This window comes from Rattus norvegicus, chromosome 20 (genome assembly GCF_036323735.1).
Source record: "Rattus norvegicus strain BN/NHsdMcwi chromosome 20, GRCr8, whole genome shotgun sequence".
NCBI classification, from domain to species: Eukaryota; Metazoa; Chordata; class Mammalia; order Rodentia; family Muridae; genus Rattus; species Rattus norvegicus.
The window spans coordinates 17325019-17345000 of record NC_086038.1 but is presented as its reverse complement, the minus strand read 5'-3'; the positions used below and the strand labels follow the sequence as shown (position 1 = coordinate 17345000).

At 43.9% G+C, this 19982-nt stretch overlaps 1 protein-coding gene and 1 non-coding gene across 3 annotated transcripts in view; one reads left to right on the top strand and one right to left on the bottom strand.

Annotated features, from left to right (window-relative positions):
* Window positions 1–3573: 3573 nt before the first annotated feature.
* Window positions 3574–19982, bottom strand: part of Ube2d1 (ubiquitin-conjugating enzyme E2D 1) — a 32969-nt gene continuing 16560 nt past the window's right edge. The window contains exons 2-7 of one of the 2 annotated variants that reach the window (NM_001108530.1): window positions 11642–11705; window positions 11523–11554; window positions 9050–9127; window positions 7812–7917; window positions 5128–5221; window positions 3574–4438 (exon numbers count right to left, since the gene is read on the bottom strand). In NM_001108530.1, the coding sequence (NP_001102000.1) occupies window positions 4393–4438; window positions 5128–5221; window positions 7812–7917; window positions 9050–9127; window positions 11523–11554; window positions 11642–11705 (420 nt within the window). In that variant the 3' untranslated portion in view covers window positions 3574–4392. The remainder of the gene's footprint in view (window positions 4439–5127; window positions 5222–7811; window positions 7918–9049; window positions 9128–11522; window positions 11555–11641; window positions 11706–19982) is intronic. The other variant, XM_017601687.3, reaches the window with a different exon arrangement.
* On the top strand, window positions 12435–12515 carry Trnas-aga15 (transfer RNA serine (anticodon AGA) 15). The gene has a single exon. It is a non-coding gene; the product is annotated as a tRNA-Ser (tRNA).

Genomic DNA, 19982 nt, shown 5'->3' with positions numbered 1-19982 from the left:
AGCTGCAGGCACCTTGGTGTGAAGGGACGAAGGGTTGGGGATTTAGCTCAGCGGTAGAGCGCTTGCCTAGCGAGCGCAAGGCCCTGGGTTCAGTCCCCAGCTCTGAAAAAAAGAAAAAAGAAAAAAAAAAAAAAGAAACGAGCAAGGTCTTGCGTGCCTCGGCAAAATGAGTGGTCATCTGCAGATAGCATTTTAATAAATAAAACCAGATGCATTTCTTCCAGCTGCCTCATGGGTAAAGTTCAGTTGAGGAACCAGAAAAGGACGATAAAGGACCCGGGTTGCTCAGCCACCGGCAACCTGCCAAGTACGCAAGAGGTCCTAGGCGCAATGCCCAGGGCTGGTCCTAAAAGTGTAGCAGAGGAACAGGACTGTGACCGTACAGGAGATCAAATTTTCAAGCATCATCAGCTGGACTAGAAAGCTGAACTCAGTCCAAACTGAAGATCAGTAAACAGACACATAAAACACTTCCCAGGCAAAGTCTCCTTTAATCTGAGAAGAAGATTAATCTTATCTTTCTATCTTAAAAACACAAGGGGTTGGGGATTTAGCTCAGTGGTAGAGCGCTTGCCTAGCAAGTGCAAGGCCCTGGGTTCGGTCCCCAGCTCCGAAAAAAAAGAAAAGAAAAGAAAAGAAAAGAAAATCACAACAAACAAAATCCCAAGCAAAGCAGAACTAGGGATCGGAGTATAGCCCCATATAAAGGCGTTTGTCCACCATGTTGAAATTCTGTATTGTGACGAAATAAATATAATAAATATAAATGCTCGGTTGGTAGGATGTTTGCCTGTATCCACAAAACCATGGGTTATACCACACACACCACATACACACCCGTGATCCAGGTACTTAGAAGGTAAGTAGAGGCAAGAGGACCCAAGTTCAAGACCATTCCTTGAACCAGAATGAGCTCTCGTGTTCTGTCTGTGCACTCAAGTCACTTTGGGTCTTTTGACGTTGATAAGCTTAGGTCCAGCCTAGTGGCAGGATTGCAAAGAGGTCACGAAGCAAACCAGCTTACCCAAGCATGTGAGTGAGGCTGGTCTTGCAGGAACCACAGGATGATGAGACAGCTGGGGACAGAGAGGAGGTAACACCACTTCCTGTATGGGGCACTTACAGGTCCTTTACAGGCCCCCAACCACTAGGAAGCATTATGGCTTCAAACACAGAGACCCTAGCCCTAAGATTCTATTGGATTCATAGTATGAAATCCACGTTTAACTTATGAAAAATTAAATAAATTAATTAAATTTATGAAGAAGTGGAATAAGGCTTTGTAATATTTCATATTTATTTATTTTGGGGTTTGGGGGAGTCCAGAGGACGACTTGTGGGAGTGGGCTCTTCCTTTCTCCCATGTGGGTTTGAGGGATGTAACTCAAATGACCAGGCTTCACGGAGAGCATCTTTATTCACTGGGCTATTACCCTGGCCCCTGAAAAAGCAGTTGGAAAATTGAACCCATGTTCTGTGTTAGTCTTGAGCAAGAATGACAGACCCCTGTGGTGAGTAAGCGTCCCTGAAAAGTAAGATTATTTTAGTTAGTAAAAACTTTGTGGGGCTGGAGAGATGGCTCAGCGGTTAAGAGCACCGACTGCTCTTCCAGAGGTCGTGAGTTCAATTCCCAGCAACCACATGGTGGCTCACAACCATCTGTAAAGAGATCTGATGCCCTCTTCTGGTGTGTCTCATACCTACAGTGTACTCACATACATAAAATAAATTTAAAAAAATATATTTTAAACAACAAACCTTTGTGCTCACCCCTGAGGAGTGTGGATGTAAGCGAGGACAAACAGGAGTTAAAGCAAGTTTCAAGCCTTAATAAGAAAAAGCAGAGATGCTCAGTGACTGAAATGCAGGCTGCTCTGACGGAGGATTAGAGTACAGGTCCCAGCACCCACATTGGGCAGCTCACAGCTATTTAGAATTCTAGTTCCGGATCTGATGCCCTCTTCTGGCTTCCTTGAGCACCAGTATGTACGTACACACACACACACACACACACACACACACACACACACACACACACTTAAAAAAACTTAAAAAAAAAACAACACAGGGACACTCCCCAAAATAAATACCATACAAATGAAAAAAAAAGTTTTTATTTGTTTTGGGGACATGATCTATTATTACACTAGAGCCCTGATTGGCCTAGAACTTACTAGGTAGACCAGGTTGGGCTTGAACTCGCAGAGATCCTCCTGTCTCTGCCTCCTGGGTACCAAGATTAAAGGTATATTCCACCATACTCAGCACAAGAGAAAAATTTCAAATAAAAGATAAGAAAGCAAATTTCTTTCTATCAAAATACACTAAATACTATCTAGATATGAGAAATCCCAACCTCAGGAAACATGTAGCTGACATTGAATGGATGGACGGTCAGGTGTGCTTTGTTCATGAGATGGCTACTTCGAGACGTTAATATCTCTATTTCTCTACAAAGCCTGTGTTCCCTTACACGTCCATTTCGCAATCCCCTTAATTGTTTTACAATCACTCTCGAGGATATATTTCCTAGGAGGAGAGCCTCTGCTTCAGTAATAACAAATCTTGACAAAATAACAATGGCGGCTGAATCTTTTGCTGTCCCAAGTGCGTCCATCGGATTCGTAGTCATTTACATAGCTAGTGCCCTAATCGAGACTCCTGCTGCTGACTGACACTCAATGTGCCGGTGAACCATTAACAAAATGTGTGTTCACAGAACTCAAACATTAGCACTTTCTTTCTTTAAAAACCTAGAAATATAACTTGCTTGTTTAAATTCTTTTTAAAAAAAAATGGTTGAAAACACATAGTAAAGACAGATGCTTTTCAAATTGTGATGGCATTAAAATCCTATCTTAGAGATTCTAGACTTCAAAACACCGAGCGATGTCACAGCAGCCATACGGAGAGTCACTCTCACAAGCCAAGCTGGCGGTTCTTCAGCTCCATCAAGACTGTTCTTTAGGGTAGGGAATATAAGCCCACGTTCCTTTCAGGGCATTTACAATAACCATCTTAGGTGCGGATAAACCCCAGCTTCTGAATTCTCATCCACAACGAGGGAACTGAGGTAAACCACCTCCCAGCACACAGTCTGATAAAGAGGGTGCTGACCTACTGCGATGAAGTTTGTATGAAAGACAACTAGTGCTTAGGAGAAAGGCCAAGGTCAGAGGTGAGGTGGTCAGGGGCTCAAGGTGCTTGCTGCCAAGGCTGACGTGACCTCAGAGAACCAGCTGGTGGAAGGAGCCTACTGGCTACTATGAGTTGTCCTCTGATCTTCACCCCCAAGTAAATAAATAAAAACATTTCTTTTAAATGAAAAAAAAAAAAAAAAACAGGAGTTGGGGATTTGGCTCTGTGGTAGAGCCCTGGGTTCGGTCCCCAGCTCCGAAAAAAAAAAAAATGCAAAAAAACCAAAACAACAACAACAACAACAAAAAAAAAAAACCAAAAAACAAAAACAAAAACCCCCACATCTTCCAGATAGCTTTCATGCAAAGTTATATAGGTTTCGATCCTTAAGGAGGGTTCAAGCAGTTTTGGTTTTTGCATTAAGTCGTCAAGACGAGTAGTAGAAAAAGCATTTTATTTATATGGAAAAGGCTACAGTCAGATCTGTAAAAGGTGTCAATATAATATTGCCTATACAGAAAAAAAAAAAAAAGGTCAACTGTGAAGAGCAACAACAAAAAAAAAAAGTCACACACCTTCTCTACCTAACAGTGCAATTAATTCACATTGCAATAAAGTTAAGTCAAGTACGATAAAACCCAAACAAGTGTTTCTCCACTCTACTCGCTATACTGCGAAATACAGTGTGCAGATCAGTTCCGGCTTCAAGAAATACGCATTCAACCCACAGAATATCCTAAGACGAGGGGGAGGGGGAACAGTTAATTCATCATCAGCTGTTGGGGGCTTCAATACTGTTCACGGGTGGGGGTGGGGGGAGTCAGGAGTTGACATAGAATATATTTAGTCTATACAGTAAAAAAATACAAATTATAAAGTGAGCTAACGAAGAATGGAATCTGAATTCAGATTTATAAAAGTGACGACATCTCGGACAGCTCGGACAGCGTCTCTCACGGGAAAACATCTCGTTTCGGAGAACGGGAAGCAGCTGGCTGCTTTTTAGTCACGTTGTCGCAGACCTTGCCGGAGACGCAGGGGTCCAAGTGTCTTGGAAACGGAAATAAATGTCCTCCTCGGTGAGCACAGAATGCTAAATGCTCTCAGCAGAGTTTCGAGGGTATTTTTTTTTTTTTGGAAGTTTGTTTTGTCTTGCTTCATAAACACACTTAAAATGAGTAAAAACCAAAGGGCTCATGGAACAAAGACATAGATTTTACAGTACTCTTGGCATAAGGGAAAGTGTTTTAACCTTTACATTGCGTATTTCTGCGTCCATTCTCTCGCGTGCCTGTTGTATCTGTAGGCATATAAAGAAAAGGGGGAGAGAGAGAGAGAGATTAAAGACACAGACATTTAATCTGCAGAAGCCTCTGCCTGTTCAGAATTGTGTCTGCTGCCTCCTCGTGGGGACCATCGTGTACACGCCGGTCATTTGGTTTGGGGGTGGGGGTGGGTAACACAAATGCATGCAAACATAAAAGCAAAAACAGGTGACTTGTAAATTCCTAGATTCTTGAGCAATCTACATAAAAATATATCTAAGTTATATAAAAAGACATTAAAAAAAACAATTTCAACTAGAATATATTTGAATTTGGAGGGTGGGGCATGTCCAAGAACTCATGCACCAGGAGGATGCAGTAGCTTGAAGGTAAGATCAGCATGGGTGGGCAGAGAAATGACTTCCTTTCCGAGAAGTAAAAACAATGGCCAGCGGTTTCCAGTGATAAATGCCTTCCACGTTTAATTTAGCAGCTAGAAATGACGAGATCCCAGCACAGACACCAAACACGCACTGTTAAACCTAAACACTAACCAAGAAACAGATTTGGTCAGTTGTTTTTTTAAGACAGAGTTTTAAAAAAGAAAAGGTCTACTGGGGGGAAAAACCCTACACAGAACTAAATACACTTCGAATATTACACACAGGTGGCAAACTCTATTGAAATGCACACACACAGGAAGTGCACAGCAGCAAATACTTACTTTTCTTTGTCTGATTTATAGATCTGTGCAATATCTGGTACTAAGGGATCATCTGGATTAGGGTCACAGAGCAGGGAGCATATTGATAACAAGACTGGAGAGAGAGAGAGAATATTCTATTAGGTGAGGCCTCTCCTGCACTGTAAATGAACACAGATTCACATGACTGCACTGGGTATAAAGACAAATGAAAGAGGAACACACTGAGGCAGGAGTGTGGCTCTGGGACAGGTGGCCTGACAAGCCCCAGGCCCTAGCAAATCAAACCAAACCTAACCAAACCAAACCAAATCAAACCAAAACAAAAAACAAAACAAAATAAAACAAAAACCCAAAAACCAAAAAACAGACAAACAAAAAAAACCAAAACAAACAAAATAAAAACAAAAACAACCAAAAAAAGCCAAACAGCATCGCAAAAATAAAAAACCCACCTGGGGGTTACATCCTATATTAACTTCAGTCGATAGCCATTTTTTTAAATTTATTTCTTTTTATTTCATGTGCATTGGTGTTTCACCTGTCAGATCATCCCGAGTGATCCTATTCTGAAGCCATTTGCATCCTCAGAGGAAAGTTTTCAGAAGCTAACAATACTCGTTCTTTTTTAAAATTAATCTCATTAATTTATTTTATGTACGCGAGTACACTGCTGCTGTCCTCAGACACACCGGAAGAGGGCATCAAATCCCACTATAGACGGTTGTGAGAGACCATGTAGTTGCTTGGAATTGAACTCAGGACCTCTGGAAGAGCGGTCAGTGCTCTTAACCGCTGAGCCATCTCTCCAGTCCCCTAATTATTTTTTATAGAAAGCCTCAGCATCGGCCACTAGGCACAGAGCACCGTGCAGTCGGCCATTTCTTTAAGTGATAAGGACAGGGTCGTTTTGTGACACCATTCCAAGAAAAACTGTAACAATCTGAATGACTATAGACAGAATCTTTCCTTTGCTCACTCTTGGGGGAGTTCATTGTTGGAGATTTTTCTGAAAGGATGCTCTGCCACCATTTTAGGTCAGAAAAATGTCCGGTTATAAGTGTTCTAACTGAAGGCTTCCGGCTTTACTTAAGACTTGAAACAGTTACGGCTGTGAACCTTGCTTCTGGTAAAAAAGTATCCCTTCTAAGAACAAGCTATAGAGCTGAGGTGAAGTGTAGCTCAGCTGATATAGAGAGCTCGCCTAGCATGCATGGGGCCCTGAGTTCTATTTCTAGTATCTAATAAAGCCAGGCACGGAGGCTCATGCCTGTAGTCTGGGCATAGAGACAGAGAACCAGGGTTCCCATGCTTCATGAAACCTGCAAGGTAAAAGCTCCCTCAAATGCTACAGAAAATGGAAGACGTGGTGGTTACCTCAGGGTCGATGTGTGTAACCCGAGCAGCTCCTCCCAGCTCCTCCCAGCTCCCAGGCTCTGTTCTATTAGAGGGAAAAGACTAAAAAAAATTGCTGACACGGTCTCCGATATTGGCTGGTGGGACAAATTGGTGTCTTAAGGATCTGTGAGCGCATCTGACAGTTCGGCAGGCAAAGAACGAGGTGAGGCCACCTCTGAAGGACAAGCACCAGCGTGGACCAGCATGAGTCAGGTGCCAATCACGGTGATGCTAATGGTTATTCAAGCCACAGATGTGCACTATCTGCATGGCATCGCTTTGCAGTACCAAATATACCTTTCCTTTTTGACTTTTTTTTTTAAATATTTTTTTACTTTTGGTTTTTTCTAGACAGGGTTTCTCTGTGTAGCCTTGACTGTCCTGGAACTCACTCTGTAGACCAGGTCGGCCTTGAACTCCCAGATCCACCTACCTCTGCCTCCTGAATGCTGGGATTTAAAGTCATGCATCACCCCAACTGGCTTAACTGTTTATTTCATTGGCCACTCCTAGAGTTGTACTTCTTTCTTTTCTTTCTTTTTTTAACATTTATTTATTTATTATGTATACATCATACAGCTTTCTGCCTGCATGTATGCACCTGCAGGCCAGAAGAGGGCACCAGACCTGATTATAGATGGTTGTGAGCTACCATGTGGTTGCTGGGATTTGAACTCAGGACCTCTGGAAGAGCAGTCGGTGCTCTTAACCACTGAGCCATCTCCCCAGCCCCAAGTTGTACCTTTTATTGCTAATAGACACTTTAATGAATGGGACAAGTCCCTAAATCTGTTTGCCCCACACCCCACCTTGAGACAGTCAAAATTTTTTCACTCTTGCTTTTCTTGTAAAGACAGAAACACAACTATCAACAGGCTTCCTAGAAAACTCCTTCCTCTAGCAATTTTTAAAGATTTGTTTTCCATTTTTAATTATGTGTAGTAGGCCAGAAGATTGGGTCTCCCGCTGCTGGAGTTACAGGTGGTTGCTACCCGACTCTGGTGCTGGGAACGCTAACTTGGGTCCTTTGAAAGAGCAGTGTACACCGTAGTCACCGATCCTTCTCGCCAGCCCTTAGTTCAGTATTTTAAATCTCTGGTTTCATTTAGATTTGCCCATCCACTCATTTCCCTCTGCCCCCGCCTGAAATCCAATGTTTACTAAAAACCAGGGTGACTGAAGAGTTACTAGAAAAAGCACAATCAAAACAGGAGAAAGGACGGCAGGTTGAGGTGTTTGTTTGTTTCAGCTCTGGTCCCTAGACAATCCACGCCATGCCTATTTTTAAATCTGAGAAACAAAATTACCTTTCGATACGGTCAAAGCAGGCGACCACTGGGACCTCAGGATGTCAAGACAAATACTCCCGTTACTGTTTATATTTGGGTGGTAGATTTTTGTTGTGAAAGCAATCTAAGGATAAAACGGAACAAAAGGTATGTTGGTTGCCACAAATAGAAACAAACAGAACCGATCCGCCCAAGGGTAAAATGCACTCGGCTTTACACAGCTTTGGAACCGACGAGTAGACAGACGTGCAGCTCTACCCCTGGGAATTTGAAGGGGACCAACTTAGTTTAACCTCCTTTTCTCCTCCAGGTGCTGGGAAGTGTCTGGGGTATAATGAGGAAGTCTGCACTGGCTGGGGTGACAGGCTGAGTGACGCCTGGACCAATTACTCTGGCTTTCATTGCACTTCAGAATACTCCTCTTAACCTGACTGCCAGTGATACCCAGAAGGCCACATGGATCTATAGACAGGACACGGAGTCTGTCAGGGCGGAAGTGGACTTATCGCTTGTCCTTCGTGACCCACAGGGAAGAGTCTCGGCAGGAGCTGCTGTCATGTGACGTCACCCGTATTATTTTAAGTTGGGTGTTTTTAAAGCGCTTTAATTATTATTCAATTGTTTCCCTGGCTCCTTTCCCATCCTTCACACCTCCATCACTCGACTCTTCTTTGGATTTTAGTCCTCAGAAGATGTGTTTTCACCCCTTCTGCCTTTCAGTGTCCCCACTGTAGTCCCCATTGTGAGACGATGAGATGGCGCTCAATATACGTTCACTGAAAGAAAGCCGGGTCTGCTTTAGAAAGGTAACACTGTGGATGGGAAAGCCTGCTTTTTTGACTGTAAAAATATCCCAAACACTAATACTTCGTAAGGAGGAAAAGCCCAGGAGCCTAGCAGGCATAGGAAAACAGTTGACTAAGAAAGAGTACTCTAGGGCCATGGTTAAGAGTATAGGCCAATCCTCCAGAGGACCCGGGTTCAATTCCCTGCACCCACAGAGCAGCTCATAACTGTTCTATAACTCCAGTTCCAGGGGATCTGACACCCTCGTACAGATATGTGAGCAAAACGCCAATGCACAGAAAATAAATTAGAAAGGAGGAGGAAGAGGAAGCAGAAGAGGCAGGGGAGGAGGACTTTAAACCTGGATGTCGCATAAACGGGCATACACTCGGTCTGTAGCATCCCAAGACCAGCTCTAGACACATAGTGAAAATCCCTGATCCGGGGCAGATGAGTTATGGGATAAATACCTTTGGTGGTTTAAAGGGATAGTCTGTCGGAAAGTGGACAGTGAGGAAGAAGACTCCACCTTGATAGGCGCTGTCGGGCTGAAATTACACAGAGAAAGCACATCAGAGTCTGGCTAAGGCACATACTCAACCCTCTGAACCATCCCCAGGGCGTTAACCGTGCCAAGGACCCTCAGAATTAGCGTGTATAAAAACAAAACAAAACAAAACAAAACAAAACAAAACAAAACAAAACAAAACAAAACAAAACGATCCTTGCAGCATGGGCTGAAGGAATTTACATGGAGAGCAGACTCCTTCCCAGGTATGAAGTTACCCAGGGTTCCCACCGAGTTTAAAGAGGCGCAGACGCGCATGCGCACAGCAGTGTGATTTAACCAGACAGATTTGTGGGTACCAGTGTACGCATGAGGACTTCTGGGAGGAAGGAGGACTCTCTTCAGCAGTCATCGCTGTTTTTAGAAGGTAACAACTAAACGTTTACCTTTTTTTAATTTCCAAATATTAGATTATAATGTCCACGCAGGTATAACCAAAAGGAAAAAAGTTTAGTAAGAGGGTTAACTGTACAATTTACCTCAATATTCATTTGCTAGGACTTTATATTGCAGAAGATATACAAACTCCAAAATCAAGCTGGATGAATTCAGTATTTGTGATATGTCAAATTAACAATCAACTTTAGCGGGGTTGGGGATTTAGCTCAGTGGTAGAGCGTTTGCCTAGCAACCCTGGGTTCGGTCCCCAGCTCCAAAAAAAAGAAAAGAAAAAAAAAAATCAACTTTAGCAAGGCCCAGTCAGCTGCTTAATGGTGTGTGTGTGTGTGTGTGTGTGTGTGTGTTATATGTGTGCATGTGTATATATGTGTAAATGTATATATGTGTACATGTGTGTGTGTTTGTGTGTATACATGTATGTGTATATATGTGTCTATGTTGTATGTACACGAAATATACATAAACGAAAGAGAAAGATTAAGGGTAAAAAACAAAAATAGTAGCAAAATATATTCCAAAACCTATTTTTTAAATTTATGTATATGAGTACATATATACATATATTTTATGTTATGACTATACACAACAGAAGAGGGCATCAGATCCCATTATGAATGGTTGTGAGCCACCATGTGGTTGCTGGGAATTGAACTCAGGACCTCTGGAAGAGCAGCCAGTGAGTGTTCTTAACCTCTGGGCTATCTCTCCAATCCCCCTCAAATTGTACTTTAATTCCTTCATATTTACTGGAATGCATCATGGGTAATAAAGACAGGTCTGTCGTTCTCTCAGTGCTTGAAGTTCTGCATGAAGATTACAGGGTTATATTGTCTAATTAGCCTTAGTACGTTGCTTAATTCTAGTTCATTAAACGCTAAAAAAAATGTAAACAGATCACAAAGACAAGCAAGGTCCCCACAGACAGTTGGGTGACTATAGAGGATGGTGGAGCGTGTCTAGGCTGTTGCAGTAAGAGGGACACACAAAACAACATTACAGCTGCTTGCTACACATGATTCGCCTGAGAAACACCGTGGAGGCCACAGCTCTGACTGGGAGGCGCACCTCTGGATGATGGGGCTTTGAAGGTTCATGTGGATAATGAATACAAAGCTGGAAGAACTATGTTCTTACTGACGACTGTTAGGTAAATACGCCGCTCTCTCTCTCCTCTTAACTTAATAGACTAATTTAGTCATTTAGGATAATTCCCCAGGGACGACTCTTTGAAATTCAGCATCTTTTTTTCCCTGGTTTGGATTACAGGGCAAATGATTTAAAAGCAATGGCTGAGTCATAAAGCATCCCAGAGGACGTTTGTAAGGCCATTCAGGAAGAACATTGCTAGCGTCTTCTCACCGAGCGCCTGCTCTTTCACTGTCGGTATTTTGTTCGTAGAAAGGGAAAGCCCGTTTCATTTGCCAGTGCTGCTTCTCGGGTGGGGAGAGAAATACAGATAACCAGTGATAAGACAGTCGTCTGCCGTTTAAGGCCAAGCAGCAAACTCAAGAGGTGACCGAGACACCACCCAGCAGGACTCCTCCACTTCAAGTCAAGAGTCGTAAGGAGACCTACTGCAAACTGATGCTTGCCAGATGTAGCAATTCCACTCCTGGGTCACACTTATTTCAAACCTCTGAAAACCGTGGGTGTGTGAGGAAGACCCCACCTCTTTTAAAAACAACTGATGCTGTGTTAAGAATTAATAAGGCCAACACACAGACTGCTTGCACAGAGAGCTATGGAAACCTTGCTATGGAACGAGGAGGTTTTAGCACAGGTAACCCAGGAGGCATTGGCCAGCCGTGCTTTAGAAAAATCACTTCAAACCCTCGATCATGTTTTGCTTCCTGGGTGATTTCAGAGGACGAGAATATTCATCCTGAGTCAGGGACATCTCCTTACGGGTCAAAAGCCAAGAGTGCAGAAGAGGCACGGGGGGGGGGGGTCAATCCACACGAGTGAGTTGTACTTACGGGCCCCATGATGGTTGCTTGCCAATGGAACACTGCAATACAGAGGAACAGGAGTCACTTACAGTTACTCAGAGCCATCCCTTCAACGGTAGCAAAACCGAGCAATCGAATAAACTTACAGTCATCTCCCACGGGTCCCGCGGAGCAGTGGGCAGGTGGATCACGCTGTAAATCACTTAATTCCTGAGGGAGAGCAGAAACACTTGCAGTTAATCCTTCCCTTTCTGGGGAAGCAGGCCCTAAGAACCCAGAAAGACACAGACTAGCAGCTTCTCTTTAAATTATTTTAGGCTGATTCTATTCATCATGGACCCTGCCATTATGGGGAGAAGAAGGAAGTTGTGTTAAACTCCTTGATGAGAGAGCCCCGGCCTTTGAAAGGACGAAGCAGAACAAGAGTGTTTTCCTTTAAGATCCCTACTACACCCTTATGCAAGTTCACATATGTCTTTGCTAGGCAGATGATACCAACAAGCAGGTCCCGGCTGGCACAGTAACGCATGCATGAACTCCCCAGGTTTCGTTTCCAGACCCAAACAAACAAGGCCCGTCTTCCAGGAAGCAACAGTCCAGTGAGGGAAAGTGAGAGCTTGGAAACATGGGTACTTAAGGAATGACTTGAAGGAGCCTAGGATCTGTGCAAAGAGAGGAGGTGGGTTGGGAGAGAGAGATGGCTCAGTCCGCAAAGTGCTTGCGGCACAACCAGGAGGACTCAAGTTCAATACCCAGCGCCCGTGTACAAATTTGCATGCAGCGAGGCAAGCCTGTACTCCCAGCACTGGTGAGAGAGAGGGACAGGAGGATCCTCAGGATTTAATGGCCAGCCAGCCTGGTTGAACTGGTTAAGTTCCAGGCTCAGTGACAGACCCTACCTCAAGAATAACATGGAAAGCAATTGAGAAATACACTGGATTCGGGGTTGGGGATTTAGCTCAGTGGTAGAGCGCTTGCCTAGAAAGCGCAAGGCCCTGGGTTCGGTCCCCAGCTCCGAAAAAAAAAGAAAAAAAAAAGAAAAAAAAAAAAGAAATACACTGGACACCAATCGACATCTGGTGCACACACACACACACACACACACACACACACACACACACACGTATTGGAATTCGCAAACACACGTGTACCTACACAACATATCAACACAGAGGAGGAAAGCAGTTAGGCCGTGTTCTGAAACCTACAGTATTGATTTATGGCTTTTTCTCTAACCTCAAGGCATTGAAGGAAAGGTCAACGGTAGATCCCTCTTCCAGGTTTCCCAGCATTGTCTGGGAAACCCCAAATATAGGTGGCTCCATAGCTTTGGGGAAGTCACTTAACCATCCTAGCCTTGGTTAAGAAAGAACTGATCTTTCTTAAATAAGAAAGAGAAGATTTCAGTATTAAGTAATGCGCACTGGAGAGAAGGCTCAGGAGCACAACTCCTGCAAAAGACCCAAGTTCAAGGAGCTGTAGAGATGACGGCTCAGTGGTTAAGAGCACTGACTGCTCTTCCAGAGGTCCTGAGTTCAAATCCCAGCAACCACATGGTGGCTCACAACCATCTGTAATGGGATCTGATGCCCTCCTCTGGTGTATATGAAAAACAGCTACAGTGTACTCATATACATAAAATAAATGAATCTTTAAAAAAAAAAAAAAAGACCCAAGTTCACTTAGCAGCACTCACACAACAGCTCAGGAACGCCTGTTAACTCTAGCTCCAGGAGTTCCAATGACCTCTTCTGGACTCCACAAGCAACCACACTCATGTGTGCAGGCCCACACGTACACACTCATGCACGTAATTAAAGGTGAACCTTAAAAAAAAAGTATCAAAGACCATATGTGGCCAGGGATGTAGCTCAGGGGGCAATTTGCCTAGTGTGTGAAAGCCCTGGGCTCCATCCTCACCGCCACACAAAGAAAAGATTACACCTGAAGAACCCGGTTTAGTTTGGAGGAACAAAAGTCATCTATCCCTGATGCAGACAGTACAGCCGAGCCATAGGAAATAAAGGGAAGTTAGCGCTGATGGGGAAGGGTGAGGGATGAGCCTGGGAAGGTAGATCAAAGCCAGACAGCAATGCCAGACAGGAAACAGAATACACACTCCACGGAGCACGGAGCACGGAGCACAGAGCACGGAACACAGAGCACAGAGCACAGAGCACAGAGCACAGAGCACAGAGCACAGAGCACAGAGCACAGAGCACAGAGCACGGAGCACAGAGCGTTATGCAGAGTGCACTGAAGTTGGGTGGGCAGGAAAAAGGAAGGATCTGGTCAGAGTTGGGGGATGGAGAGGAACCTGACAAAAGCATACTGAATGAGACTCTCAAAGAACAATCACTCTGATTTAAAGGGCCCTGCAAGGTCAAAGATGAGGCAGAAGGACACCACCAGAAAGACAAGTAGGGGTGTAAACTTGGAGTGGCACAGTTCTAAGACACGCGGATCTGACCCGGGACACTCTAGGGGCTTCCCTACCTCAGGAGCTATAAGAACAAAGTAAGGAGAGGCCAGCAAACATGAGGTGGCTGAAAGGCTTTGATGTCCGTCATCCTTAGAGGTGGGTGTCTGCACATCCTATGTGACCTGCAAACTCGGGCAACTTCTCACCTCCTAGTTTTACAGACGTGCAAAGATTTGTTTACTGAGGTAGGGGCCTCCGGAAGACAAAATGGCCGCATTGATCTGATCCCTGTGACGGTTGCAACAACAACACCACGTCTTGTGGAAAGAGACGCAAACAAACCGCACATTTCATCAACTCCAAAACGCCCCCAACTGTGAATCATTCGTCTTTGTGCATTCGATAATCAAAGAAAGACGATGCCGGTTAATTTACCAACCACGTGTCTAGACTTCGGGAGCACTAAAACCAGAAAGAGGGGGGGCTCAGAGCTGTGGTGAAAAACGGCCCTGCTCCCATCAATTTGGTGTTCTGAGAAAGGCAAGAATGTGACCTAAGGCATGGCCGCGAGCCTGGTACAAGCCCAGGATCTTCCTTCCAAGCCACGTCCCTTCAACACCTCTCGTGACTTTGATTTTGCTCCTTCCCTTCCCCACCCCCAACCCCGAATAAACGAGACTGGACTGACTCCGCTCCTGTGTTGCCTCATGTGCAGTTGAGCAACAGGAGACACCAGTCTTCCCAGTTGCCCCTGTGTCTAAAAGCAAGGCTTTGACATCCAAGCCTGGGCACCACCCCTCACCTGATGACTATGGGGATGACGTGTGCCCTCCAGGTCTCAATTTTCTTTTGGACAACGTGACATTACTATTCCATCTACAGTTTCCATGACAACCGCGGGACAGGATACAGGTCAAGTGTGCAGCAGGGTCTCCCCAGCCCACGGCAGCCGTCGCGATAAATGTTGAGACAAGATGGAAGCATTTCTTGCCAATTGTCTTGGAGCGGGAGACAACCGCTTCAACAGTGTGAAAGAGTGGGAGAGGAGCTGTTCTCGGTTACAGTCCAATCGCGGGGCTGCCTTCCACGGTTTCCTCTAATTTGGTATTTGGGAACCGCTTCTAAAACTACTTGTGGAGTTTTCTAAACATTAATGTATCCAAACTTTTTTTTTTAAAGACAAAATATCAGTATATAACCCTATAAGTCTAGCCCATTGCCTACTCTTTATGTAGACCAGACTGGCTTTGAACTCAGAGATCAGCCCACCAGGATTAAAAGGCATGAACCAACACGCCCAGCTCTAAACATTAAGGTAAACATTACTTAACTGGTCGATCAGAAAAGGGCAGGCTCTAACTGTGGCTTAAAAACTATTAATGATCTGCATTACACGCATTTGCCAAGAATAAATCAGGTGTACATGCAAATGCACGCTAATTACTCTTGTTTATTAACGAGACAAGCCAAAACCACACGTCAGCTGCAATAGCTTTGAACCACATTCAAATCTCAAATGTCAAGCCGTTCTTCAAATCTCCTCAGAGTATTACACTTACAAGAAATGTCTTCTTCTCGTTATCTTATTTTATTTTTTTTATTTTTCTGTAAAGTCCTGATTCCACTTCCTCTCTGGAAGCGGGAGGGTAATGGATGAGAACATAAATCAACAAACTTAAGAAGTAAACTCTGCAAAGGCCAGGTTCTTAAGGTATCTGCGGGAAGCTCGCCCACGGGAAGGGTGAACGAGCCGGTGGAACGTCAAACGGCCTGAACTACGTTCCTGCTAGGCTGTCAGGGAATCTGCAACCACAGCCACGGTGTACAGTTCAGGCAAAATGAGCAACAGACAAAAACCGGTGCAATTCACACGTTCCACCCGCGCCTGCAAAAATACAGAGCTTAAGTGCAAACAGAGAAACGAGGGGACTTAAGAACTTCTGAGACAACCTCACCAGGTGAAAAGATGTGCCTATGCGGCCTGTGAAAATTGCATCCAAGCACATTGGCATCCACGTTGGCCCTTACGTCAGCTCAGTAGTCGATGTGGTTTTAGGGGACATGAGGAGTCAAGGGTCACTCAGCGATATGCCCCTTCCAGACTTCCTTACAACCTGCGTGGCACTTGCTCGGCAGTAAATGACATCACTACACATCGACTTCTTTCGTATCGCATATCTGACGGCTAAAAGAAATAATTCAGTGAGATAACCTAAGTTTAATCACCTCGATGACTCAGCTACTCAATCGCTGTACACTAATCATTTAACAGGATCCAAAGCTTCTGTTATAATAATCTGGGTATCTTGCCCTAGTCCTTAGCCTCTTTTCCTCTCTCTTAAATGCAGCAAAGATATTCCTATGTGGTGTGTGTATTGACGGGGGATTTTCACCTAAGCTTCTCATCAGAGAACTACGTCAAACTCATTTCACTTGCGTTTATCAACTAGGGCACAGCTTTACATTAATATGAAAGTAGAATATCAACTTCTATACGTACAGGACGATGGTTTACACTTCCTTGTTTCTCATTATCGTACTTGAACAGCTTGCAGCCCTAGTCACCGAGTGATCAGGGTTAACTTAATTGTATCATTCGTATGTATCTGGTGTTCTTACTTTCATAACTATTTTAGTAGGTCAATGGAAAAATATCTAAATTTGACATACAAACTTCACTTCTGCTCTAAAAGGAATGGTCATGGATACCCCAAGAGTGTGATGGAAAATGTTATGTTTGGAGTGTTTAAAAAAAAAAAAAAAAAAACGAAGCAACTTAGTGACGGTGACAAGATGGCTCAGAAGGGGAAGGCTCTTGGATTGAAACCAAGCCTGATGCTCTAAGTTCGATCCCTGAGAACTCAGTGGCGGAAAGAGAACTGATTCACGCACGCTGTCCGAGGACCCCTGCCCCCATCACACACAGAATAATGACGGTGAGTTAAATAAGCTTTAAAACAACAACCATAACACGCTAAGGTCTCGCTGTCTCTCCACTTGTTCTAATCTTCCCTTCTCTAAGAGTTGACACTGAATGATACAATCTGCTCCAGAGCACACGGTCCTCACGTGAGCTGACGGCTCTGTAAATTCTACCTTGGATTGCAGACACACCACAGAAAGTCTGGTGTCTGGTGGACTGCTTGGGCTTTAGGCAGACCTCTTCCTAGCTGGGTTTAGCCAAAAGAGCTCGGGATACTCTCTTTGCAACTCATGATGGCATCCACACGTGTGCATGAAAGAAAAGCAGTGTCCTGGGAGGACAATAAAACACGCAATGGGTGGAACACCCGCCAGACCATGACCTGAACCGAGCCATTGTCAACGGATGAGAATACTGCCATTCACCGCTAACTGCACGAGGTTCAGTGTGGGAGGGAGGGATGTTGAAAGACAACTTTGGGGAGGGCAGTTTGGTATGACTATGACATTGGAAAATGCATTTGGTTCTTGGCCCAGTAACTTATCTCATAGAAATCACCGTGCAGATACACAGAGACATACACACACAGACACACACAGACACACACACACACAGATATACACACACACAGACACACACACAGATATACACACACAGACACACACACACAGATATACAGATACACACACAGATATACACACACACAGACACACAGACACAGACAGACAGACATACACACAGACACACACAGATATACACAGACACACACACATACGGACACACACACAGATATACAGAAACACAGACACACACAGATATACACACACACACACAGACACATACACACAGATATACAGACACACACACAGATATACAGACACACACACAGATATACAGAGACACACACAGATATACAGAGACACACACACATATACACAGACACACACACAGATATACAGAGACACACACACATATACACAGACACACACACAGAGACACATACAGACACACAGACACAGACACACACACAGACACACACACACACACACACACACACACACACACACACGATATCTGGCATAGCATCTTGTCTAAGTACAAAATACTGACGGGGGTTGGGGATTTAGCTCAGTGGTAGAGCGCTTGCCTAGGAAGCGCAAGGCCCTGGGTTCGGTCCCCAGCTCCGAAAAAAAAAGAACCCAAAAAAAAAAAAAAAAAAAAACTGACAGGAACCATCGATCCACCAATAAGGGGATGGCTTAAAACCAGACACCGTGAAATCCTGACAGTCATAGAAAAGAACAACACAGATCCCACAAGCTGAGGATGTTAAGCAAAGGTTACACAGCATTCAAGGACAGTGTGCTATTTACTAGAGTCTCTGCTATTACAGTGTTTACTACAGTCTCTGCTATTACAGCATTTACTACAGTCTCTGCTATTACAGTATTTACAGTCTCTGCTATTACAGCATTTACTACAGTCTCTGCTATTACAGTATTTACAGTCTCTGCTATTACAGTATTTACTACAGTCTCTGCTCCCACAGTCTCCAGATTTGTAACACACACACACACACACACACACACACACACACACACACACGGAACTCTGAACAGTGCATATCCCTAGCGTATTCTGCTACTTCTACTGTGACTTCCTCTTTGAGAGAGGGTGTCACTAAATGGCCCATGCTGGCCTGGAACCCATATAGCCCCAGTTGGCCATGAACTTAAATCCTCCTGCCTCAGCTTCTTGTACGAAAAGAGATGGAACGGAACTTCTTTTCTTTCCCTTTTCCTTTTTAAAAAAATCTCTATATTATACAAGTGTTTTCTCTTTTCATTAACATCTTCTGAGGTGACCAGGAAAAATGGAGTGACTGTCATGGACTATAGGGTAGAGACACAAAAGACCAGGTAAGCAAATTCAGGGTGAGAGCCCAGACAGCTCAATCCTAGGACAAAGAAAGGGCCAAGTGGGTGAGCAGAGGAAGCTGAGTGTCCTTCCTAAGCTATGTTCTTGTGAAAGTAAGGGCACTGTGGTTTACATAACGCTGTAGGCATCACGGGAAGAATGATGTGTACCAACTGCCTATCTTGTGTTGAAATCTTTCTGGAATAAAAGTATTTCAAATTAATTAATGGATATTGTGGGTAGTGAACCCAGATCTGTGTAACCTGGGCAACCACAGAGCTAAACAGTTGAAGGCCATTATTTTTAAAGGTTTATTTTATATGTGTGTGTGTATGTATGTATATGTGTGTATGTGTGTATGTATGTGTGTATGTGTGTGTATGTGTGTATGTATGTGTATGTATGTGTGTGTATGTATGTGTGTATGTATGTGTACGTATGTGTGTGTATATATGTGTGTATGTATGTATGTTATGTATGTGTATGTGTGTATGTGTGTGTATGTATGTATGTATGTATGTATGTATGTATGTATGTATGTGTATGTCTCTGTGTCTGTAAGAAGGAACTTGGGCACCTGAGTGCAGGTGTCCACAGAAAACAGTATGAGATCCTCCAGAAATGGAGTCCCAGAGCGTTGTAAGCTGCTCTATGCGTGCTAGGAACCAAGCTCGCCCTCTGCAAGAGCAGGAAGTCCTCTTAACCTCTGAGCCATCCCCGAAGCCTCAAAGACCATTTTAGAAGTCAAAGTTTCCGAGTCAAATCCGCTGACCTTTGCTAGTAGCTGTGAAACCCTAAGAAAGAAATATCCCTCTGAGTCCCAAGTGCACACACAGTCTGTAATGGGGAGACATCCCTGGGGACCTTGAACTCTACTGAGTTCAAGGAAAGCGACCGCTTAGGGTTAGGCACCTGTAATAGATTCTTAATAAAGCTGATTGCCCCTCCCTTTCCTCCTTTGTTTTTTCTTTTCACTTATACTACAAGAGAGGTCTCACTCGGTAAACAAATTGGCCTCAAATTCGCCACTCCCCTGCCTCCACCTCCACAGCGCCAGGATTATAAGTGTGTGTACCTTGTCCAGTTTGGAATGTTTTTATTTTCATCTTTTTAAAAAAGATTATGTGTGTGTGTATATATATATATATATATACATATACATATATATGTATATATACATACACACACACACACACACACACATATATATATATATTGTAGCTGT